At 37.2% G+C, this 26631-nt stretch overlaps 1 protein-coding gene across 4 annotated transcripts in view; it reads right to left on the bottom strand.

Annotated features, from left to right (window-relative positions):
- Positions 1-630: 630 nt before the first annotated feature.
- RXFP1 (relaxin family peptide receptor 1) overlaps positions 631-26631 on the bottom strand; it is a 41319-nt gene continuing 15318 nt past the window's right edge. For 2 of the 4 annotated variants that reach the window (XM_060147511.1, XM_060147510.1), the window contains exons 8-16: positions 19371-19442; positions 17453-17524; positions 13550-13621; positions 10458-10529; positions 9374-9445; positions 7319-7548; positions 4825-5235; positions 3908-4126; positions 631-932 (exon numbers count right to left, since the gene is read on the bottom strand). In XM_060147511.1, coding sequence (XP_060003494.1) covers positions 631-932; positions 3908-4126; positions 4825-5235; positions 7319-7548; positions 9374-9445; positions 10458-10529; positions 13550-13621; positions 17453-17524; positions 19371-19442 — 1522 coding nt within the window. The remainder of the gene's footprint in view (positions 933-3907; positions 4127-4824; positions 5236-7318; positions 7549-9373; positions 9446-10457; positions 10530-13549; positions 13622-17452; positions 17525-19370; positions 19443-26631) is intronic. The other 2 variants (XM_060147509.1, XM_060147512.1) reach the window with 2 other exon arrangements.

Genomic DNA, 26631 nt, shown 5'->3' with positions numbered 1-26631 from the left:
TCAGAGCTCTTTTTTCATAGTAATAAATATGTTTATTGGCTCTCAAGTATACATACTTGAAGAGAGGTAAGATGAGTTCTTAAAACAAAATATCTGTACTTTGCTAATAATCAGACGTTTTTTCTGATGCTAGTATACTGATTATTCCAAAACCGTAAACCTTTATTTAAGAGTGTCTGTGATTCTCACTTTTGCTGGTAAGCAAGACAGACAAAGCTCTACCTTAAACTAGGAGCTGCAGATGGACTTTTTATATTCTTGTAGTTAAATACAACTTAACATTGCAAATTGAAAAGATTCTATACTGTCTACACCCAGGAATTTACTGCAGTGCCATGCACACAGTGGGTACTCAATAAATGCATGGTAAAAGAATGAATGAACCTTGAAGTAGATTTCTCTTAGTTTCCTATCCAAAATATGTACCAGTTTATACACATTATCAATATAATTTATTTCCCTTTACATGGGCATCAGTCATTTTGATTTTTTCCCAAATAGCCTCATGTCCATGTAAGCTAATTTATTTTAGCCGTTATTATAAATTATTTTGTGGCATTTATTTTATACTAATAAATCCATCATAAAGCATCCCACAATATTCTCTGTGTAGAAATAGGTTTCAGTCGGTTATGAATAGGAATTGAGTCTAGTTGATTGAGAAATGAGTGATAATTCGCAGGGGTCTGTGAAAAGAGCTGGCTGCATTAGCTCAGAGGGCACCTCCTGCAAGGGCCACATTTCTACCCAGATGAACGATGGAGCGTATGTCTTCTGACTTCCTTTGCTGTCAAGAGATCTTCTCTGTCTGTAGTTATACCAAAACTGATGGATCATTTCTTTGAACGGTCTTGTGGTCAGAGTATAGAGAATTGGGTTCAAAGCACTGTTGATAGGCAGAATAAAAATCACTACCCAAGACGTTATGGTACCTGGAAGAGAAAAATGAAATTCCTTGAGTGTTTATAGATGTTTACAAGGTATGGAGACACCGTGTCCTTGTTTCCCCTAACCCCCCAGCCCCCCACACTGACTTTTGAGTCTTATTTTTTTTCCCCTTGATGTCATATAATTAAATACCAAGTCTGTATGTGTTTCCAGGACGCCAGTGTTTGAGGGAGGTGCTAACACTATCAAAAACCAGCTTTTTTTGCTAAGTAGCTTTTCTCGAATACATCAACAAAAGTATTCTATTGGGTAGAAATGTGTTTTACCAAGTGATTATATATTACTCAGATAGGATTCCATCTTAGGAAAAACAATATTGTTTAGTATTTGAATCATACCTTTTCAAGTGTTTTAATTATTAGATAGTACATGTAATATTTCTCAGAATATATAGACTTAGCTTTAATAGATTTCTTTTCTGATATTTATTTGGTTTGAAAAACACGTATGCAGTTTTAGGCTTTTGACTAGATATTTATTTCAGTGAAAACATCTTTGGCTAACCTTATCTTAAAATTACTGCAGTATATATGCAACTACCTAATACTCAGATTTTTATTATAATTTAATTTATGCTCTCTTCCCTCTTTTACTTATAAAATGTAAGGCACTATCACCACCAACCATGGGCTAAAGCAAAATTAAAGTTGTATGTTTATAAATTTTTAAAGTATGAATATATATTGCAGTATACATACAGTTAACAGGATTTTATACATTTTTTTATTGTGGTAAAATATACATAACATAAACTTTTCCATTTTAACCATTTTTAAGTGTACAGTTCAGTGGCATTAACTACATTCACGTTGTTGTACCACCATCCATTTCCAAAACTTTTTCATCTTCCCACACTGAAACTCTGTACCTTTAAACACTACTCCCTCCCCCCTCCCCCCTCCTCCCCCTAATCCTGACAACGCCATTCACAAACTTTTCATCTCTGTGACTCTGACTACACTAATTACCTCATATAAGTGGAATCCTACAGAATCTGTCCTTTTGTGACTGTCTTACTTCAGTAGCATAATGTTTTCAAAATCTATCCATGTTGCAGCATGTATCAGAATTCCCTCCCTTTAAAGGCTGAATAATAATCCATTGTGTGTATATAACTCATTTGCTTTAAGCCTCCGTCCATTGATGGACCCTTGGGTTGTTTCGCTCCCACATTTTGGCTACTGTGAATGATGCTGTCATGAACATGGGTGTATGAATGTCTGTTTGATTCCCTGCTTTCAATTCTTTTGGGTATATACTCAGGAGTAGAATTGCTGAGTCACATGGTAATCCTATGTTTACGTTTTTGAGGAACCACCATACTGTTTTCTACAGCAGCTGTGCCATTTTACATTCCTACCAGCACAAGGGTTCCAATTTCTCCACATCCTTGCCGGTACTTGTTATTTTCTGTTTTTGAGAACAGCCATCCTAATGAATGTGATGCGCCCTATTTTTAAATATCAAGAGTGCCTCTTCTGTCGTCTCTCACACTCTGGGGTAATGTTCCCTAAATTGCTATGTATTTCAGGAAGAAAAATTTCTTATGTTCTAAAAAAAAAAATGAAGTAATTATTTGATAATCATTTTGACCTGTGTTCCTTTCTGGTCATCTTAAGCATGGGATTATCAGAATTTCAACACAGTGAGTATAATTTATTGGAATCTTTGTTCCTTTGTTCCCATAGTCACTATGTTTTTTGGCATTTGTGGAAAAAATTGAACACATGGCAGCCTCCAGCTTGCACCAGGAGAAGCTGTAGCCCCCGCCATGCTCTGGCTCCAGCCCCCCAGCCCTCAAGGCAGCAGCTGCCAGTGGCCCAGGAGAAGCCCTGGCTCACGTGGGGCTCTAACTGTAGCCCCTTCGTCTCCAACCCCCAAACCCCCACCAAGGCGACGGGCCTGACATGCCCCAGGAAAACCCTTGCCCCTTTTGTTTCAGATTCAGCTCTCCCACCAAAGCCACTGGGCATGTGCAGACCACATAGGGGTGCTCCCACATAAGGACACAAATCAAGCTCAGGATAGGCAACTGTTTTGCCTAATTTCACAGAGACAAACAGAGAAAGTCAAACAAAATGAGGTGACAGAGGACTATTTTCCAAATTAAAGAGCAAGATAAAACCCCAGGAGAAAAACCAAAAGAAATGGAGATAAGTAAGTTACCTAACAAAGAATTTAAAGCAATGGTCATAAAAATGTTTACCCGCCTTGGGAAAGGACTAGAGGAGCACACAACTGTAACAAAGAAACAGAAAATGTAAAAGAGCCAATCAGAGCCGAAGAATACAATAACTGAAATGAAAAATACACTAGAGGGTATCAACAGCAGAGTAAGTGATACAGAAGAATGAAACAGAAGAATCCTTAGCAACCTGGAAGACAGAATAGTGTAAATCACTCAATCAGAATAGCAAAAAGAAAAAAATAATTAAAAAAAAAATGAGGATAGTTTAAAGGACCTCAGAGACAGCGTCAGGTGTACTAACATTTGCATTATAGGGTTCCCAGAAGGAGAAAAGAGAGAGGAAGGGGGCAAAAAATGTATTTGATTAAATAATGGCTGAAAATTATTTAATTTAACCTGAAGAAGGAAGCATCTGATCCAGGAAGCACATAAAGTCCCAAACAAAATGAACTCATATTTCCTGAAGAATACCTCAGGAATACCTGAGTATTGCATATTTCTTCCTGATGCACTATTTTGCAAGGTATTCCATGCAAATGGAAATCAAAAGAAAGCCAGAGTAGCAATACTCATATCAGACAAAATAGACTTTAAATGGAAGACTGTTACAAGAGACAAAGACTGACACTACATAATGATCAAGGGATCAATGCAAGAAAAGGATATAACAATTATAAATGTATATGCATCCAACATAGAATCACCTAACTCTATAAGGCAAATACTAATGGACAGATTTTTAATTTCTTTACAGGAAGAAAAAATTCATACCTGGTATTTCTACCTGAAGCAATGACAGGAATTTCAGTATAAAGATGGGTATCCAGCATAATGCATCGGTAAAAACAATAAAGAAAAAACGTTTGGCAAGGATCATCTCTTTCCTAACTTGATTCCGTACTTCGGTTGCTGTTATGGCACTTCGATGGATGCTGTAAAACATGCTTCCATATGAGAAAACGATGATGATAAATGCTGCTAAGTTAATACCTATGAAGAACACAGAGATGATGATTAATGAATAAGCACATTCTTTCAGAACAAGCAAACATACCCTGAGCTGTTATTGTAAAGGAGAAGATACAAAGACCACAATGTGTTTTTTGTTCTTTGTAAGAATTACTAAGGCACAAAAATCATTAATTAAAAAATTCTAAATATTGTTGAAGCTATAAGCATGATGAACTGTTTATTTTTAAAATGGCATATTAAAATTAGATTATAGTGATTCAATGACTATCTTGGGCTTATTAAATTAATCTGTCTTGTGTTAATTTTTTTGGTAATTCAGTTACTTTGTGATATTTTGAGAATATTTTTCACAAGAGGACATACTTGGTTGTCTGCTCCCAAGCCAAAGACTTGTGTGGCTACTTTGAATTTGTTCATATTATAAAGGCAAAGAGTTAAAATATGTTTTGCTTAGTATTATTAGGGTGATTGCATGAAATGCAAGTGTTTAGCATCTTGTCTTTTATTCAAGTGTATCATATAAGAATTAATATGATGAGCTGGTAATTTAGAAAAAATAATCCCTTTAGGGGATTCTGATACAATCCACCCTCAATGTCCTTTCTGGTTAGAAGATCTGAAATAGAAAATTGTAAATATTAAAAGGCATAATGAGGTTCAGATTGTGATTTATTCTAGCATTTGAATGAAAGGGCTTCTAATAGAGAGTTTCTTACCGAGAAAAATTGCCACTGAATAAATCTGGGCTCCAGTACTTTCTGTATCTTCTGAATGAAGAGGGAAGCATACCCCATTGGTGCCGTAGTAGTTTTTGAAAAATTCTTTATTGCTCAGTGGAATGAAAGCCACGATAAAACCGATAATCCAAATGAGAATCAAAACTGTAATGGTTCTGCCTTTTCCAGGTCTTAAACATCTGAAAGGATATACAATGCAGATATATTTTTCCACTGTCAGGAATGTTAAAAGTAACACTGATACTTCTGTGGACAGAATGGCCAGGGACCCCAGAAGCTGGCAGTGAATGCTCTCCATCCACAGCTGCGCGTGCTTGTTGTATTCTCCTCGAAACTTCAGGTCAAAGGCTCCGATCACAAACAAATAGATTCCCATCAGGCAGTCGGCACCTACAGGGATCAGTGAATTTCACAAATTTAGAGAAATAAATAGGTAAGGTGGAGTTATCATTAAGCAGAATTTTTTAAAAATTTATTTATCTATTTGTTTTTGGCTGCTTTGGGTCTTCGTTGCTGCGCGTGGGCTTTCTCTAGTTGCGGCGAGCGGGGGCCCCTCTTCGTTGCGGTGCACGGGCTTCTCATCGCGGTGGCCCGTGATGTAGCGGAGCACGGGCTCTAGGCGCATGGGCTTCAGCACTTGTGGCTCGCGGGCCCTAGAACACAGGCTCAGCAGTTGTGGTGCACGGGCCTGGTTGCTCTGCGGCATGTGGGATCTTCCCGGATCAGGGCTTGAACCCGTGTCCCCTGCATTGGCAGGCAGATTCTTAACCACTGCGCCACCAGGGAAGCCCCAGAAATATTTTTAATATTAGCCCCAAATAGCCAAGTTCCTTGTATCTTGGGGGCGGGGGAGGGAAGTTTTATTCTAAGAGTTCATTTATGGGTAAGGAGCACTTCATCAACTCTTCCTGCTAAGCACTCTTAGAGCATCCTCTGCAGCCAATTATGTAATCATTCCTCTGTTTTCGTCTAACACACAGTCTGTAAGAGCAGGGATCTTGTCTGTTTTGCTCTCTGTTCTAGTCCCGTCACCTAGCAGTGCTGAGTAAATGAGTAAAATGCATGAGCATTCAATTAGGGACAAGATTGGGAAGCTATAATTTGGTTCATCTCTTCCATGGAAGTTCTCCCAGCTTAAGAAACTTAAGTCATTCAAAATCCCAGAGAAAGTAATCCAGAAGTTGCTATGACAGAGTAATGACTATGAATTTTGAGGTCTGTCATTTTGAAGATGTGAATAATTATGAAGTGCTCTGTAGTCAGTATAATTCTGAGGGGCTTCAATGAGTCACCCAGGGGTGGTCGAAGCAAAACTGTTCTGATTCTTTCTTCCCGTCTTTCTCTGTCTCTTTCAGACTCCTCCATCCCCCACATCAGCTGTTAATGTGATACACTTCTTGGTGTATTTGTTTTTTAAGCAAATGTTACATATCAGAGAGTAGGTGAGATTTTTTTTTGACTGCGCAAGCATTCTATACAACGTTCCTGAAGTCACATCACGTTATACATCGTAAGGCTGGCCCTAATCTTTAAACACCGAGGTTATATTCTAGCCTTTATCAGGGAAATTGAGCAAACTCAAAATTGTGTAGCTAACAATACAAAGTAGTAAACCATTTCTGAGTTCTGCTTCTTGGGTAGCTTGCAATGAAAAGACAGTTCGACATTATCCTTTGAGTGAGGGCGAGGGTAAGACATGGCACGGCACTTGTAAAGAAGGAGAACATCGTATAGATTGATTCCTGCTTGAGGTAGGATGGGTAAATTATAGGCCACTTGACCAAGATTATAAACACCCTGAGGACTGGTTTCTTGCTTTTATTTAATTAATTTATTTTTGTATTCCTCCTTTAACATAATACCTTGCAATCACGTTTCAAAAACTTAAAAAATTTAATACTACCTAAACCACTTTCTTATTTAAATATTTCAAATTATGAATGGAAAAGAATGTAGAAGCTCAGAGACCAGAAAAACGACGTTTGAAGTCAGCATCCATGAACTGGACATTCAAACAAGAAATAAACACAGCTCTGGAACCATGAAAGGGTCCAATTTGATTATAATAAAAGATTGTACATGCTTTGATAAAATATTATTTTATTAAATAATGAAGATATTATTTATAATATCATAATTTTAAATAAATTATTTAATAATATTAAATTCGCTTTCTTCTTCCTTCAGAGAAGAAAGCAAATGAACAAAAGCTTCTTTATGAGAAAAAAATTAATGAATGAGCCCTTCATTAATCTGTGTAAGGTGACTGAGTTTTCTTATTTTAAAAACTTATTTTCTTTCTTATCGCTAAAGTAATTTTATTTTCATTGTAGCGAACGTGAAAACAACATATAAGCAAAGGGGAGAAATTTTAAAAATCTCGTAATTCTACCGCTCTCGTTACTTATTGTCTAATAGCAACGCTTTCATATATTTTGAAACTGTTATTCCTCTTCAGCCAGGAGATACTCACAGCAGAGGGAAATGATCGACATGGCATGCAGCTTGTTCTCAGATCTGATATAAGGTCGCATACAGATGACAAAGATGTTTCCAAAGCATGTAACTGCAGACACAACCCAGACGAATACTCTCTGAATAATGCTCGCCAGGAGATCCTCTAAAGATGAGATTCCATCAGTGTTTGGTTTACAGCTGCGAACATGGGGTGCATAGCCACAGTACTGGAACTTCTTAAAATAGCTGACGTGCAGAGAGAAGGGAAAAGAAGATTTTAAACTGAAGTCAGTGTCACTCTACATTCATAGCTATTTTCTACATTCTCTCAGTAGAAAGAAAACGTCTTAATATGAGACTCAGAGGAATGAATGTAAAACGTTAGGGATACTGAAGATTTAACCTTAAGTTTAATTCTCATTAACTTGGTTTTTAAAAGAACGTGTGGGTGAGAGCCGCAAAAAGGCGTAATAAACATACAAGTGTTAGACATGTCTTAGAATATAAATCAAATGTTAGCATGTGATCGGGACAATCCACCCAAGGAAACTTGTTACTGGGTTTTCAGTGTTTAGTGCATGTGTTAATAAATCCACCGTTACATAACTCCTATGGTTGCTGCAACTGATTTTCCTTTTTCAAACCCAGGGGAAGAGAATTTGTCCTCTGTGTTTCTATGGCTTTTCTAGTATAGCATTTGTGTGATCTGTAGCTACTTGCTAACAACATGCTTATCCTCACACCAGAGTTTGGTACATAATAGGGTGTTCGATAAATGTGTGTTGAGTGAATTCTTTCATCAGTAGAGAGACCTCCCTTGTTAATAAAACACCACCGGGATAATCAGTAATTACTACTGTGCTACCACCAACACCAGCACCGTTTATTGAGCATCTCCCAAGTATCAAGAATAACTTCTCAGATCAGCTCCATGAGGTTGATGTCAGTATCATCATACAAGAAGATGACTCTTCAATGGAGGCAAATTATCTCCTAGGAAATTTTCTAATAAATGCAGAAATTAGGATTTAAATTAGATCTTTCTGCCCCTAAAGGGGTGTACTCTGGCAAAAAATATAAGTGATCTTTATAGTATAAGGAGTTGTAGTAAAATACAAGATAAAAACTTGACAATTACAGTATATTGTCCTGTTGTTTAACTCTTGCTGCCTGGATCCCAGGATCTGCCGTGGTTTCTGCTCAATTCGGTTCTGCTCCTTGTTTCTTGGGTTTTGTGACCTACACCATTTTCTTCCGATAAACTCTGCTTTGCTTAATTTAGTCAGAGTGTTTTATGTTGTGTGCAACCAAGGAAACTTTTATAGGCATGCTCTCTGAGGAATTATGGGGAAAAAACTCCTAGTATCCTCTGTTAGATTTAAAATACAAGCAAGATTATAGAGTGGTGGTGACTGCCATGACACTTTCTAAATTATTGGGAATTAATTACCTTGGCATGGAGACCATTCGAATATATTTCATATATATACTGCTATATATTACATTCAATTAAAGAAAATGTTTCTGAAGCATGTAATTGATGGCATGATGAGACACACTGTTTGAATAAAAGATTTTTCATGGTTTACCATTTTATCCATACACTCTTGCACATCATGCCCTGACATTGTGGGCAATTTTCACTGAGGAGGATTTCTCTCTTCCCTTCCTCCATTTACATGAATTATTTATAATTATTTTATGTTGTTTATGTAACTTCTTCATCTGGTCGCATTTGTGCCACGTGCACAAATTACTAGCTGAGTGGACAAACTTGACCATCAATGAGTGGCATCAGGGCTCGGGAGAGTTTACAAGCCTGAGTGGGTTCCCTCCACACTCCTGCTGTCTGACATGCAGACAAAACTCCTTTCATTCTGCCAGACCATGGAGAACTAAAAATCACCCCACCTAATACCAACGCTTTAAGAGTTAATTATTGTTTAGGCAAATTAATCAGTAGAAAATGTTAATAGATTGGACGCATTGGGTATGGAGGTGTTAGCACAATACACATGGAAACGTAAAAGACTAAAATCAAGGTGAAGAACAAGAAAAAACATCTGCTTACATGTGAGAGAGATTCGTGAGAGGTCTAAACATCCTTTGTTGGATATTTGAAATTTCAATTCCTTCTAGGCTGCTAAAAATATCAAATTAATTATCAAAAATTATGTTATGCAGGGTATAATAAAATGAGTTTTTGTGATGGACAGTTTAATAAAATGCTGTTAGTTAACACTTATTTGGAACCAAACATTCGTACTTAACCTTCCCTAGGCACTTCCCCAACTCCTTTAAACATTTTTTTATTAAAAAAAATTTTTTATTGAATGAAATATTCGTTAAATTCTACAGTGCTTTACAATTTTCAAAAGTTTCACACACATGATTTCATATGATCCCATAATAACCCATTTTTTTCTCCCAATGCCTTTTTGATTTTGCTATTTATATGTATATATCCTGCTTATTTGAATTTTTTGGCTTCGAATAGAGTGGAACAATGTTTTTTGCATAGTAACTACTCAATATATATATTTGAAATAAATGAACAAGCATTATCTTTTAGACAATATTGCAATAGCAGAGGCATTTTACATTCTTGAAGTTTTTCTAATAATTTTAAATAATGTTTTTCTAATAAAATGCCATTTTACTGAGGGAACACTTAAAAGAACTGAAGTTTACCTTCTTAAGGCAATTCTTAGACCCTAACATAATTTGTGTGTGTGTGTTTATGTGTGTGTGTGTTGCAAGTCATGACTTATATCATCTAGAACATTCCATCTTGGGATAACGATGGTTATAATAAATTCTTAGATACCCAGTGCTAATGAAGGAATAAATATGCATAGATGCCTTCAGAGGATCAAGCAAACAATCCAATATAAGCTTCTGGTGATTACAGAAATATATGAAATGATTAATCATTATCTAATTTGTGACTTATAAATACGAAAGATTAAACTAATAGCTATCTGTTTGTAGCCCAGCAAGCACTCATCTTATATGTTTTTCTGGAGTTTAACCAACATCCTGGGACTAAAGCTTCTGATTTGAGATCCAATCAATCTTATTTTATAGAATTTATTAGCTATTAGTATGTAAATAAAAATTATGTCATAAAACTATCCCCATAGGTGTATACTTACAGAGACTTGAGTTTGACAAGGTAATCAAATTGGTTTGCTTGAATTTTCTGGATTGGGTTATAGGAGAGATTCCTGTTTTAAAAAAAGAGCAGCAATAGGTCAATTCTTAAAAAGTATTTGAGTAAAGAGAAAGTGGGTCTCTTGACTTAGGGTTACTTTTAAACAGTAACAAAAAAAGTACAGCAATGTCAATTGACCCCTAGGGCTAGTTGGACATTCAAATGGATTAATGGAAACAGAACTCTTAGGCCAGTGCACGGCTGTCAGTAAGTGCGTTAATGACAGAGCTGAGAGAACATAAGCGCAAAGGTGGGGAGGTCCAGAGACGGTCCCACCAGAGGAGCAGCAGGGTACCCAAAGGGAAGCCACACCACTTTAGGTTTTGCCTATCATCAGGTGTGGTTTAAATGAAAGAAAGAAGAATCTCATTTAGTCAAAACTTGAATTAGTGAAATCACATTGAATGCTTTTTACAATAAATCATGTCAAAGAGTGGCATATTGTGTTAACAATTTGTGAGGCATGAAATGAAAAGTAAAAGGCTCTATAGTTAGAAACAAAGAAACAGAGGTCAGAGTGACAGTGTAGCTGAGTGTAAATGGAGAAAATTTCAGAATCTTTGCAAAACAACACCTCGAAACAAGAATTGTTGATTAAAGGGACCTTCTCAGGGCAGGTTCACTTTTTAAGAAACGTATTGCAGATTAGACCATTAGTTGGGTGGGGGGGGCAGTGACTACAGAAAGAAGGGAAGAGAGGAAGGATGACAATAAGAAATGTGTTGTATGAAAGAAGGGAAAGGGACTCAACAATCTGTGAACAGAAGGAAATGACCTTAACATAATAAAAGCCATATAGGAAAGCCACAGTGAGCATCATAGCCAATGGTGAAAGGCTGAAAGCTTTTCCTCTAAAATCAGCAAGAAGACAAGGATGCCCACTTTTGCCATTTCTATTCAACATACTACTGGAAGTCCTAGCCAGAGCAATTAGGCAAGAAATAAAAGGCATCCAAATTGCAAAGGGAGAAGTAAAATTATCTCTGTTCACAGATGACATGATTTTATGTGTATAAAACCGTAACGATTTTGCACACGCATACACACAAAAACTGTCAGAACTATTATAATAAAAAATTCAACAAAATTGCCATATGTGAAACCAACACATAATAATCAGACAATAATCAATAATCGAATGCATTTCTATACACTAACCATGAGCAATCCATAAAGAAAATTAAGAAAATGATTCCATTTACAATAACATCAAAAGAACAAAGTACTTAGGAATAAACTGAATAAAGGTGAAAGACTTGCACTTTGAAAACAAAATGTTGCTGAAAGAAATTAAAGAAGACATCAGTTAAAGAAGACATTCTGTGTTTTGGAACTGGAAGACAATATTGTTAAGATGTTAATACTACCCAAAGCAATCTACAGATTCAGTGTCATCTCTGTCAAAATCCCAATGATTTTTTTTTGGCATAAATAGAAAAATCCATCCTAAAATTCGTGTGGAATCTCAAGGGAACCTGAATATCTAAAACAACCTTGAAAAAGAAGAACAAAGTTGGAGGTCCCACTTCCTGATTCAAAACTTACTACAAAGCTACAGTAGTCAAACCAGTGTGGTGCTGGCTAAAAGATAGTTGTATAGAACAATGGAATAGAATGGAGAGCCCAGAAACAAGTCTTTGTATATATAGCCAAATAATTTTTAAAATATGCCAAGATTGTTCAATGGGGAAAGGACAATCTTTTCAACAAATAGTGCTGTGAAAACCAGATAGATATCCACATGAAAAAAAAAAAAAGAGCTTAGACCCTTAGCTTCCACCATGTACAGAATTAACTCAAAATGGGTTAAAGGCCTAAATAGAAAAGCTAAAACTTTAAAACTCTTAGAAGAAGTCATAAGAGAAAAGCTTCATGACATTGGATTAAGCAATGACTTCTTGTATATGATACCAAAAACATAGGTAACAAAAGAGAAAAAAAACCAAGAGTTGGACTACATCTAAATCAAAAACTTTTGTGCATCAGAAAACACTGTCAACAGAGTAAAAATGCAACCTACAAAATGGGAGCATACATTTGTAAGTCATATATCTGAAAATGATTTAATATCTAAAATATATACACTCCTACAACTTAACAACAAAACCCCAAACAACCCAGTTTAAAAGTGAGCAAAAGACTTGAATAGGTATTCTCTAAAGAAGTTACATGAATGGCCAATAAGCACATGAAAAGATGCTCAACATCATTAATCATTAGAGAAAAGCAAATCAAATCCACAATGAAACACCATTTCACATCCATTAGATTGGCGATTATCAAAAAATATAAAATAACAAGTGTTGTTAAAGAGGTGGAGAAAGTAGAATCCTTGTGCACTGATAGTGGGAATATAAAATAGTGTAGCCACTATGCAAAAGAGTACGGTGTTTCCTTTAAAAATTAAAAATAGAGTTGCCGTATGATCCAGTAATTCTACTTCTGGGGTTATATGCCCAAAGAATTGAAAGCAAGCTCTTGAACAGATATTTGTACACCCACATTCATAGCAGCACTACTCGTAGCAGCTAAAAGGTGGAAGCCACCCAAGTGTCCACCAAGGGATGAATGGATAAACGCCATGTGGTACTTACATACAGCGGATTATTATTCAGAATGATAATATTCAGAACTTCTGACACATGCTACAACCTGTGGATGAACCTTGAGGACATTATGCTAAGTGGAATAAGCCAGTCATAAAGGGACAAATATGTATGATTCCACTGATTTATGAGGTACTTAGAGATGCCAAATTCATAGAGCCAGAACAGAGTGATGGATGCTGGAGGGGCAGGGGTTGATGGGGAGTTAGTGTTTAATATGTACGGAGTTTCAGTTTGGAAAGATGGAAAAGTTCTAGAGATGGATGCTGGTGATGGTTGCACAACAATGTGAATGAAGTTAATGCCACAGTTGTACACTTACAAATGGTTAAAATGGTAAATATACATACTTATGTATATTTTAATCACAATTTTTAGAAGTAAAATAAGTTAAAAAATAAAGATACAAAATTCGTATCAGTCTTACAACTGTGAGAGCTCCTTCAGATCCTTAAAGACAAGTGATGAAAGATTTTCAATCTTATTACTTCCTAAATCCCTAGGGAAACAATTGCAAATGTCATATTATTTCCTTAAGACTTTACTCATAGTTCTGTAATTTATTAAAAAAACATTAGGCTACTTTCAAACAATGCCATTAGTGAGTTATATTGATTAATAGAAGTCAAAACTTTAAAAAGGGAGTGAAATGGTAAAAGATAAAAATACTTTATCCCATTTTATTGCTCACTCAGAGACAGTACTTGGTGGTATTTGATCTAGTTCTAATAGATACAATTTTCTAATTCAATTAATATATGTGTTGTGCCCTTCTTCCTTTCTCTTCTTCCTCCCCTTCCTCCCTCCCTCCCTCCCTCCCTCCCTTCCTTCCTTTGCTAAAGTAGAAATATGCTTTGGAACCTTAATTTTTTCCTTTGCTTGGGTGTATTATAATTTTCAACTGGAAGTGGATTATTTCAGTTTCCAGTTTCTTCCACAGCTGATATACACCGGATCTCATACACACCTGGGGCAGGATATTTTGTAAGTTACTTCGTGTATGTATAGAGGTTGGGCTGCCTAAAGTGGTATGAACTTGTAGCTTATTTGTGAGATTTCGGACAGTAGCAGCTCTTCCGGTAGCTTTGACAGTGGCAACTCTCATGAGAAAGGCCTCAGATTCTTCTAAACAAGACAATCTTTCAATAGGCTTGAGTTCTTCAATGTCATCAAGAGATACTAAGAGAAAGCCTAACCACTTTCCCTGTCCATCTCCAAATCCTATTAGTTGCTACAGGGAGAAGCATGGGAATAGATCTATTTGTTATTGCAGTGCTTATAAATCAAAAGTTAGGTTATTCAACTTGGAAGGGCAAGATAGATTTAGACTGAGTTTTTAAAACTAAAAAGTAGCTAATGTAATCAATACTATAAATGACTTTGCTGTAAATGTTTTATTTTTATACTGTAAACTGAACCTTGAGGCTGTTTTTGTTATTTATGTTTTCATGGGTGAATTGTCTGTGAAGATAGATGGTCTGATTTGACAACAAAAGGAATGTTTATAAAATTTCACCCCTTAAAATCCTTCAATAGCTCATTGTTGCATAGAAGATAAAATCAAAACTTCTTAGTGTGATATAAAAAAGCCTTTAAATATCTTGCCACTGTCTAGCTTTCCAGCTCAGTTTCCTACCACTTTCTACTCAGTCAAAATGACTTTCACCAGGGCCTGAAGGCGTCTCAGTATTTCAACCTCCGGGTTTTTGCACGGGTGCTTCCTTCTGCCTGGAATAAGCTTTGATTCTTGTCCTTCTGGTGAACTCCCTATTCATCCTTCAAGATTCTGCTCAGATAAACAACAGGGATTTACGGTACAGCACAGGGAACTATATTCAATATCCTGTAATACCCTGTAATGGAAAAGAATCTGAAAAAAGAATGGGTATGCATAACTGAATCACTTTGCCGTACACCTGAAACTAACACGATATTGTAAATCAACTTTACTTAAAAAAAAAAAAAAAGATTCTGCTCACGTGTCACTCCTCTGTGACCAGGGAGCTTAGGCGTTCTCTTCTCTGTTCTCCTGTATGTAGCATGTATAACACATACAGCACTTATAACATCATATTAAAACTGTTTCTGTACATACGTTCTCCTCTTCCGAAGGATGTGATCTCTTTCAGTGCAAGCCCTGTACCTATTCAACTTGGGCTCTCCAGCATCTAGCTTAATTTTTGGCTAGCTATTCTTTGTATCCCTACCTAGAAGACCATTAACAGACTCGACCTGCTTCATATGTAGGTAAAAGTGGCAGCACAATTCCAGTTCTTTGTATGGGAAGCCAAGTAAAAGATGGATCATGTTAGTGAGGCAATGTGGAAAACAGATTTCGAAGAGCCCACGAGGATATTAAGTCTTGAAATATCATGTTCAGCTGTTTCTGGTGGGAGTGTGCTGTTTTGGCTATTAGAGCCAATTCTGACATATAGTTCTTTTATCATGAATCACGGAATGGGGACCATTTGGCCTAGACCCTAAGTGATGTGTAAAAAGACCATTTTCTCAGTTTCGTTTTAGGAAAGTTGGTCTAAACTTAGCTGGACTTGAGGTCCATTTCTGAATGGGTTCAGGAAACACATTATCACCTAGAGTAGTTGACTTTAAAAGCACACAGTAAATCAAGCCTGTAGCCAAGAGTTTCTGCCATCAGAACTAAAGTCTACTGTGAGAAGTCAATCCTGATTATTGCCAATTTATTTGCCCTCATTAACTCTGTCAGTGGGATCCAGCCAGGAGAGGCACAGAGTGAAGTCCAAACCCTCTCTCAAAGGGAGAGTCACTCATTTGAGGTCTAGACCCACCCATTTAAAGCCATCACCTCTTAGAAAACATGCCATTTTCATCCCTGTAAATCCGATTTTTCAAGCCAGCGTTGGGTATGGGACTCGGCAGGGTTTAGGCAGGACTAATTCTTGGCCTTGGTGCCCCTTTCTGCCCCTTTGTTGCTCTTTCCTTTATCTCTGAACCTGCATTAGCGCTGGTTACGGACCAAGCTGTTGTGTTCCATGCTCACTACTGGTTACTGATACTTAGAACCTGCACCTCAGCGCCACCATGCAAGTCAGGATTGGCAGAAATTACCTTCTGGTATTCAGATCGTGGTGGCAAGTAGGATAAAACAAGGAAAAGCATGGACCCCTTGACGAGCATGTATTTTCATGGCTAGATACTACCTTTCGAGTCACCTACACGCACCTCTCCCCACTACTGGGAATAAAATAATTTCCTATGTGTTGATGGTATGGTTCACTTGCCAGACACTGGGAGCTGTTACAGCAGGTGCTTGGTTCTGATATCTATTGAGATTTTCTTGTGCGTTTTGTGAATGATTGGTACTGTCTACTGAAAAATGTTTCAAGCTAATGGTCATGGAAAAACAGGGTTTCAGTGGCTTGTTTATTGATGTTTTGGAGCACAATGCTTCATTGGTTCCCGAGGAACGTTTCTGTCTGTGGCATGTGTATTCCCTCCACCTGTCTTAGTTTGCAGGTAAGGTGTCCCGAGAAACAGTTCAGTTACACTCTTTAATTTTTATGGACAAGTTTTAATGAATCAAAGTTCTTCCCAGTTAATTGTCAAACATATACCTTCTGTCCATACTCCAGATTCTTTCAAGAACTCACAAAATCAAACTGGTGGCTAGCCTAAACTTTAGCAAAAACCCAGTTGAAGAAATTAATGGTAAAAAATAAAAAATTGTCTGAAGGACAGGTACTTCATTTGTTGTCCTGTGTATATTTTATTTGGAATCAGCTCCTATGTGCTTGGACCACAAGGCTTTGATTTATCAGAGAGTTGTCTTAATGTCCTTTGGAACTGTGTCATTGATCTTAAAAAAGGGACGTTATAAATAGCTCTCTTTTCCATTATTATAGTCTGGGATGTTACCCATGGGAGTGTCTAATTTCCTTATGGATCCAAGATTATCCTTTGGTTTCAGAATCAGCAGAGTGGTGTCTTTTTATCTCCTGGTTTTTAAATCCTAACTCTCCAGGAAACTTAAAGATAAATTTGCTATCCCTCTCCAGCAGTGGGTTAGAGTGGTGCAAGATGTATTTTATTTATTGATCTCCCCAGACTTTATTCTTTCTCCACAGCTATGTTTCCCTTACCTCACTTTCCTCAAATATTTATTTTATAGTTTTCCTTTACACATTTTTTTTCAACTATCAGAATTCCTTTGTGGCTCAAGGTATGCAGAAATAGTTCTAGGAAGAGAGAAAAATAAATCTTTCTTAAATGTATAAAAATGTATACGTGTGACAACTATGAACTGGAACAGTAGAAAGAAAATTCTTATCAATATATGTGTAATCGAGCTTACAATTCATCTAGTTTCTGGAGCGGTGCAAACGCGTTTTCACTGAGGTGATTAATTTTGTTTTTCCTCATTACCCTGCAAGTAAAAAGAAAAGGATGTTGTAGCTTCCAGAGGTAACTGATAGGTGAGTTATTGGAGAAACACGTCAAGAGAGGTTGAAGTAGCATGATAAATTACCCAGTCTGTAATAACTTTAATCTTAAATTTCCCAGATCTTTCAATGATGATAAAAGTAAAGTAGTGTTCAAATTTCTAAGTGATTTAGGGAAGAGCTCCACAGGGGAAGAGTGAAAACCTCGACTCCTGAGACTACAGACTGAGCGTCAGCCCAGGGAGCTGCCTTAGGGTCGCCTCTGTAGGCTTCATGGTGTGTCTGTCGAACAAAATACCTCCCACACAATAGCACTGGTGCACATTGGGCAGTTGATGTGATTTAGGGTGGAGATGCTGCAGGAGGTCTACTTCAAGCTGGACCAACTCAGAAGATCTCTAGTTTGGGATGCTGAATGAGACTGTAAGTCCTGACAGTTCATCTCTGCCCTGACGTCGTGTTATGAGATAGCATAAAGGACTAACTCACAGGAAACCTTTAAAAGATTTCCAGTTCTTGAGGCATTGTGGGACATGCCTGGAACCTGGCCTCGTCCCATCCTTAAGTATTTATTTCCTCTCAGCACGCCAAACCGTTACCACTTTCTCCCAGCATCCTTGGACCAGAAAAACACAAGCATCTGCGAAGAGGAAACTCACGAATGATTTCTTCATACAGAGGGTTCTCTAAAAACAAATACAAGTAGAATAGAAAAGAAGGGCTACATTTTTTGGATATTTATTTGGCCTGTGTCCTTTAAGTGCAATTTGGTTTCCTTTGGGCAATTACCATGAACTGTTTTGCATGACTGATAGAATCCTGCATCTGAAGACTGCTGAACGCACTGCAGAAAAGTTCACACATTTCAGTGGCTTTGAGCCCACTGGAATGGGGCGGAGGGCATAACTGGGTAAAAATTTTTGTTGTGTCAGTGGTAGCTATTGCATTGCCCGTACACAGGGGTCCTGTATATCTTAATATGATGATTTTCAAACTTTTCACATGGTAACCGACAGTAGAAAAATGCATTTTGCATTGGGACATAATATACACCCACACAACCCAAGATTCACGGAACAATACACTTAATCATCTGAATTGTACTCTGATGTTTTTATTCAATTCAATTCTATTCTTTTTCATTTAAAAAATGCGGCTCGGGACATACTACGTTGCTTTCATCACCTGCTTGTGAGTTTCAACCCACAATTTGAAAAATACTCTTCTGGAGGAATAAACTGCAAATGAGGCAGTTATACTTTTATACTGAAGGAAGCCCCAGTATCCCTCACTGTTATGGAAGAGGCACCCTGAATTTAAAGTAAGCCAGAGAGGAGTATAAGGAGAAATTATACTCGATAACATTCTAAGGTTTATCCTGGTGTCCGCAGTTACATCCTCAGGGGTGTGAACATTCTACAGTTTCTAAAAGTTATAATTAATTTCCCCCACAGTCTTTGCAGTAATAATTTTTATAGATTAGGACTTTAATTTGGTGTTTCTGAAACTGAGATCCAAGGGCAGATTCTAGGTGGTTTATGAGAAATGTTTTTTCCCTTAAATTGGGTCTTACTTGTAAGGTTGAGAAAAGCAGGTCTCACGTAAGGTAGTACCATTGTGATGACCCACGTATGTTGTGAATCTGCGGTTATGCCTGGTTTGAACTTCAGTAATTTTGCCAATGTGCTTCCTTTTCAGAAAACTTCAAGTTGAGCGGGAACATTTGCTGTAATTACTATGCATGTTTATGCTAGATTCTGTTCGCATAAATGATTCATTTTATTTGTAAAGAGATAAAACGATACTTCAAAAGGACAAAACGTTACTTACAAAACAGTTAAATTACTGCAGGAAATAAAAGTCAAATTCCTTAAATTATGGATGTGGTTGCCTTCAAAGTCCCTGAAATATAAAAATAAAAAATGATAAAGCTAAATTTTAATCACACACAAAAGTCGGTTAAGAATGATTTGTTTTCTAGTAAAATACTCTTTTCCCACGTACTGCTGATTTCATAGGGATTCTCACATAATGTAAGTGTAGCCACTTACATAATAGCCAAAATGATATATTTATATATAATGTTTCTTTTTTTCTGTGTTAATAGTAAAACTGTTTTGAGTTGCGTAGGTATGAGGTGTTCCTATGGGTACATATGTATCCTAAGGAATGTGAAGAGAATGAAAAAAGGCACACGGAAAGCTTTTGTTGTGGTAACTACCAGCTATATAAACAGAAAGCACGTAGTGATCCGCATTGAACACCCGTCCAGAGGTACCACTGGCATTTCTCTGAGTGGCGTGACTCTATCTGCTACAGCCCACAGAAGATTCTACTATTGCTGCAGAAGATGCTACCGCAAAACAGTGTTTAACCTCTACCTCTCTTGCCTAGACACTCCTAGAAAAAATTCTCCATAGCCTTTTACCCCTGAGAACACGCTTTCTTACTTTATTATATGGCCACACAGGCCAGTGCAGAGGGAGACCCACAGCTGCCCTTGGCTCTCCACTCCCGACTCAGGGCGCTGCTTGCAGACCTGACTTGAGCTCCCTTGCTGTTTAATTGTCTCTGCTTCCTGGTTTTCATGAAAGCGTTCTTCTATTGCCTGTCTTTTATCTTGTCGTAGGGTTTATGGTGGAAGTTCATAGAACAGAGTTAGCCGAGCTCAGGGATACACTTTCAGAAGCAGATGCTGGCTCTTAGATCTACTCGTTTTACCCCAGTACTTAGCTTACCAGTCACCATACCACGTAAAGCCATTCACGAACAATTGCCACTAAAATATATGAGCTGAAGTCTGACACAGCTGCTAAAATCTATGCAGGAAACACGAGTGACATTAATGGACGTGTCTATCTTTTCTGCGGGAGAGGCTGTATCTGGGACGGTCAGTTTTATTGTGGCACTGCAATAAAAATGGCTGCGGACAAATCAGTCTGTCTGGAAGATCTGGAAGGCCAGCATGGAAGCGTTCTAGAAATCAAGTCAATGGACTAAAAGGGTGTATTGACCACAGAGAAGAGCAAAGAAGAGAGAGATATTTGAAGTCAGGCATAGGGTTTTTCTCTGTTGCATCAGACTGCAAAATCAGATTTACTCGTTGAAGGACACAGAACATTTCAAATTTAAGCTCGCAATCCATGGCGTCCCGAGAATAAGCTTCTTCTTACTATAGTGATCTAAGAAGGGCATATACTATGACAAGGTTTTTGTAGACAGGATCTCTGTACATATGGAATGTTGTGTTAAAATCTTAAATCTTGATTCTAGATCACCCTTCTAAAGAAAAACTTCTATTAGTCTATTAAACTGGAAATAAAGCACTTGTACTATCTTCTTTTGATCATTAGGCTTGGCCAAGGCTTTGGCCTTCCATAACGAAGGTTATTATTGACACAGACTGTTCTATTTCCTTTTCCTATTTTGTTGTTGTTACCAGGAATCTACCACCAGGGGGTGACGTTCTCCTAAGCCTGGCAACATTTCTTGATGTTAGTTTCTTGTTAGTTACACATGTAACTTTTTTTTTCTATTAAGGTAGCAAAAATATTTACGTTAATACTAATTTACTATTTGTAAAAGTCAGTAAGAGGCATAAACTAGAGACTTTTGATTAAATTGTTAAATTCAATGTTGAGTTTAATCTTTATTTGTGAATTTGCCGTGGCTTTCTTCCTAAAATTAGAGGTTTTAGTTCTTGATATGCAGGGGTATGGCATACAAATCTGCTCCTCGTGCCAGGGCTCCAAGTTCTAATGGACCTGAGGGGGTGTTTTGCTTACTTAATGCCTGGATCACTTTTCCAACTTAATGATCCTCTGAATCTAACCACTTTATGTTTCCCTCTATACATGGCAGAACTGGCTGAAAATGAAAATTTTGTTCTTGGATCTGAAGAACAATAACAGAAAATAAAAACACCAAGAATCTTGCCCTCTCAATTCCCTCTCTCATCCCCTAGGGGCTTTTTGTAAACACGCAAATCTCCTCTCCCTCTACTTCCTCCCGTACTTTTCTGGCTCCCATCTCACAGAGAAAATTGAGGTGATGAAGGAGGGGAAAGCCTTCGCCTTTCTGCCCGACATCCGTGATTTACCTGTATGTGCACCTGGTCTCCTACACCCAGGATGCGATGACCCTCCTTCTGCTTTAGGCTAATCCCGCGTTTTCTGAGTTTTGTTTGTGAATGTGTATGTCCTAAAATACATGGTCAATTCTGGTGAATGTGTTTTGGGCGTTCTTCACTTTCAGTTTATATCTATTAAGATTAAGCACAGGTACATAGAACAGAGACCCAACTATAACAGCATAACTACACAAGGATTTAAAAAAAAAATCTAGGGTTAGGTAGTCCAAGGCTAGTCTGGTAATTTTACTAAGTTGTTAGAAACCTAAGGTCTTTCATATTCACTGTCCACAGGTCCTTGTCTTTGTGTTCCAAGATGTTGCTAAAGCTTGAGCCATCATATCCGTCTTTTCTGGATAAGGAAAGAAAGGGAGGTTCTTCCTGTTTCTCTTTAAGGAGGTTGCCCAGAAGTTCCACACTATACGTCTTCCTCCTCATTAATTAGGGCTCAGCCACGTGGCTCTGTCTAGACGTGGGGAAGTCTGGGAATGTAGTATTTTAGCTGGGCACTTTGCCGCCCCAAATAAATCTGTTCTGTTATCGAGAAGGGACTTTGCACTTTGATATGTACCAGTTAGAGTTAACTCGTTAACTATGTTATTTAGTTCTCCATATCCTTTTTTTGGTTTTCCTTGATCTTTCATGGACTGAAAGAGGTGGATTATTATTTCTTATCGCTTATGTATGTCTATTTTTCTTTTGTTTTGGTTGTTATATGAATCTATTTGGTGCATATATATACTCCTAATATAATATCTTGTATTGGAAATTGCACACTATAGCATTTAAATGTCCTTCTTTGTACTGCTTAATGCAAATTGGCCAAACTTCTACCTACTTAGATAAAAAATGATGCCTACTTTCTTTGGTTTGCATTTACATGGCATACTTTTGAGCAGTCTTTTATTTTTAATCTTTCTTAATCACTTAGTTACAGCTGGACTTTTTTGTACATAGTACTGAGTTAGATTTTGCTCTGTGATCCAACTTGAAAATCTGTTCCTCTTTTTAGTAGGTAATTTTAGCCCACTTATGTTTATTGATCTGACTAATGTATCTTACCTTAGTCTGCTATTTAAAAATATTATTATATGGTTTTATAGATTAAAAAATCTTTCAACAAATGGCTTAAAAATTTTATTTATTCTAACATTGAAAAAGGCTTGTATATTCTATTGGTAACCTTTATAACTACAACTTTACCCAATACACCGTATCATCTCTTTCTTAGAGAATAACAATAACACTTATCAATTTCCTATTATAAGAAATGATGGAATGAGTATGTATCGTCTTCCTGTCTTTTCTTTCCTCTCTCTCTCTCACCGTAGGATTTTGATCAATTATATGCTATTTATTAATATTCACCTTAGGAATATCAAATAGCCACATATTGGTAGATTTCTTAGTTTTAAATGACATCTCTTGACGCCAGGCTATTTTTCTTTATAGTTTTATGGTTTCACTTTATTCCTTTGAAACTGCTTACTCAGTTAAGATTATTGTGGCTCTTGCCATATTGAGCCCTGTATCATTCTGTGATATTTCTCTTTATCCCTGGTGATAGTCTTTGTTCAGAAGGCTATTTTTTTCCAGTGTTAACACAACCCCTCCATCTTTTAAAAAAAATTAGTGCTGCATTTCTTATCTTCATTTTACAGCTTGAATATCTCTGTTTTCTCTGGTTGTCTCAAGCTTTTTTCTTTGGTTTTCAGCAGTTTGACTATGATTTGTCCAGTTTTTTTTTTTTCTTTTCTACTTCTGCTTGTTTTCTTTTCTGAGGTTCTTAGACTTTTTTTGTTTTTTTGTATTACATCATTTTAGAAAATTCTTGGTCATTATCTCTTCAGATATTTCTTTGAAAAATGAGCAGGACCCTATGTCCCCCACATCTTGTTTGTAGAAAAACTTTAGCCTCTTAGGCCTTCCCTGAGTTCCAAAGAGCAGATTTAATCAGAGAAGTGAGAAAATGGTGAAACAAAGGAAAATAGGCAAGCAAGACAAAATACTAATAGTTTAGCCATAAAACAAATTCAAGGTCCTTTAGTTCCTCCTCAAGGGCAATAGATAATACCCTGAGCCATATCCTTGAGTTGTTTTGCAGACACTAAAACCCTCACCAGGTGGAGGAAGTTAATGGCATGTTGATCACCAGCATGTAGACCCCAGGCTGGTTGGAACCAGAAGGTTGATGATTGAGATTCCCGTAACATCACCCTGTTACCTCACCACCAACCAATCAGAGAATTGTGCACGAGCTGATCACACACCCTGCAGTCCCCTCCCTCACCCTGCCTTTAAAAACCCTTCCCTGAAAACCATCAGGGAATTTGGGTCTTTTGAGCATGAGCTGCCCATTCTCCTTGCTTGGCACCTGCAATAAATGCTGTACTTTTCTTCACCACAATCTGGTGCCAGTAGATTGGCTTTGCTGTGTGTCTGGTGAGCAGACTCAAGATTTTTGGTAACATCTTCTGTCCTGTCGTCCTTCTCTTCTTTTGCTGTGACCACTTTAACGCATTTTGAGACACTTTTATATTACCCTGTAACTTTTGGATTCTCTGTTCTATCTTTGTTTTATGCTCCGTTCTCATTTTGATTCAAATGAAAGCTTTCTATTGACCTATCTTCAAGGTCATTGATTCTTTTGTTAGCTGTGTTCAGCCTGTTGAAGTAATTCTCTGATTCTCTTTAAAGCTTCCATCTCTTTGCAGACATTTTCCATGTGTGCATGTTTTGCCCACCTTTCCCATTTGTATTTCCCAAATACTTATGATTAATCATTTAACTGATTAATCATAGGTATTTTAATTCCCTTGTTTCGTAGTTGTAACATCTGAGTTATCTCTGAGCCTAGTTCTGTTGATTGCTTTATAATTTGACAAGGATTGTTTCTCTTGCTCTTTCTGGGATGGGGCTTTCTCAGCATTGTTGTCCCACATGCCCCAGAAGCCCCAACCCACTTGGCAACAGTGCAGGATCCTGGGCTGGAGAGGTTTATTTGCCCCTGTTGCTGGAGTAGAGAGCTTTGGCTGCTACCACTCCTTTGGAAGCAGTGGATCTATGCACAGTCCCTGGCTGCAGGAAGATTTTCTGTCCCTCTCCCCATGGTGTAAAGCTTTTCCTTCCTGAGAGGGAAGAGTCTAGGGGAGAAGGTGGGGTTTGTGCCTGCATGCCACCAAAGAAGGCTCTGTCTGGTTTCCTTAATTACTCCCAGCTTTTTCCATGAGCTGGTGGAGGCCAGAGAAAAAGAGCCAGTTAGGAATAGCTGACTCTCTTGAGCGTGGGGTTCCCAGTATTCCAAAGGGTTACACTAGCCCACACTTAACCTTTACAGGTTTATTACAATTTTAGCAGTTTTCTTTGTACCTGCTCTATGAGGGTCAACGCTTCACCTTGTGCTCTGCCAAAGGTGAAATACTGTATATGTCCCGTCTCTCTTGGTCACTCCTTAAAATTGTTTCCCTGCTTGCCTTATGACTGACAGGCTGGAGAAAATTAAGACTGTGTAGATTGTAAAGTTCTTCCTCATTGGTAGAGTGGGAGCAATATTGTCTTGAGGCTGTCTACAGCTTCAGCACAGCATTGTTGGAATGGAATTGTCATATATAATATGTATCCTTCCGTGACTTTTTCTTTATACTTCATATTATGATCTTGAAATTGTGCCGTGTCGATTGAAGCAGGGCAGGTGCATTCATCTTTATTGCATCTGTGTGTGTATCCCATCTTATTTGTCCATCCTTTCCACGGCTTCCAGGACCTTGCTCCATAATGCATCCTCACTGTTTTCCACGTTTACAAATCCTTTACATTAGCTTCTTCTGCCTATATATAAACTTGCTTTGTCTCATCCCTGGATAAAAGTTTACTTTACCCTCTTGCTCTTTAGCTCATCTTTGGCTATTGCCCCATCTGTTCATATGCTTATTTATTAGTTATATTCCTTCCTTTTTGAATATCACATCTTTTAGTGTGGTGTTTATAGTTTTTTTTTATTGCTTTGAAAGAACTATATTAAAAGTTTTAATCTGTGGTCTGTTGTATATCTTGCAAATATATTCTCCTGGGCTGTCATATCTCTTTTTGTTTTATTTCTATTTTTCTACTTAACCATAGTTAAACAAATGTTTGCCGACACATCCAACAGATTTTCTAGTTTGTACTTTGCTAAATGACAGTTCACGCACAAGGTAAAGATATTGTAATTAATTTTAAAAAATGAATACTTATAAAGCAAAAATTATTACTAGCATTAAAATTGGGACAACATTCACTCTCAGGGATGCATGTGGAGTGAGTTGTTTTGGATAGCTAAAACTTAAAGATTATAATTTTAGTAACAAAAATTTAAAAAGTCCATGTCTTTGGTTATAAATCCTAATCATTTTTTATTTTTATCTGAAATATACATTTGGCTACCTTTTTAAGAGCAAAGGAAAGATTTCTTATTGTATGGGCATAAAATCTCCCACATTTGCTTCTGGTCTCAATGCATGAATTTTTAATTTACTCATATAAATATTAATCAGTTTTACTTCATTACTAAGTTTGGATCACTGAGCATGTAATTACCATTAGTGAATTCTTTTGAGCCCAAATTTAATCACCACAAAGAATATTGCACTTAATTTGCCCTTTCCTTGATGACTTAGTTCGTCATTACTGAGGGTACTATACTGTCATATCAAGATGCCCTCTGGACTTACTAATGATTTGGAGGATGTTTCTCTTCCCCTAGATGGTTCCAAACTAGTGTGTTCTGACCAAACTTTTGGGAATTCCCTACAAATAAAAGACAGAGGGGATTTTCATATATAGAGTATATGCAGGTTATTGACTGAACATTTAAAGAAATATTTTGGATTTATTTCTTCATTTTTGCCTGTATTTTAAATAGACACATTTACTGGGTAAATGAGTTCTGCATAGGTAGAGTGATGCTAATTACCACAAACAAAA

The sequence above is a fragment of the Lagenorhynchus albirostris genome, chromosome 4 (assembly GCF_949774975.1).
Source record: "Lagenorhynchus albirostris chromosome 4, mLagAlb1.1, whole genome shotgun sequence".
NCBI classification, from domain to species: domain Eukaryota; kingdom Metazoa; phylum Chordata; class Mammalia; order Artiodactyla; family Delphinidae; genus Lagenorhynchus; species Lagenorhynchus albirostris.
The sequence above is the reverse complement of the archived record's forward strand: the minus strand, read 5'-3'. Positions and strand labels throughout refer to the sequence as shown.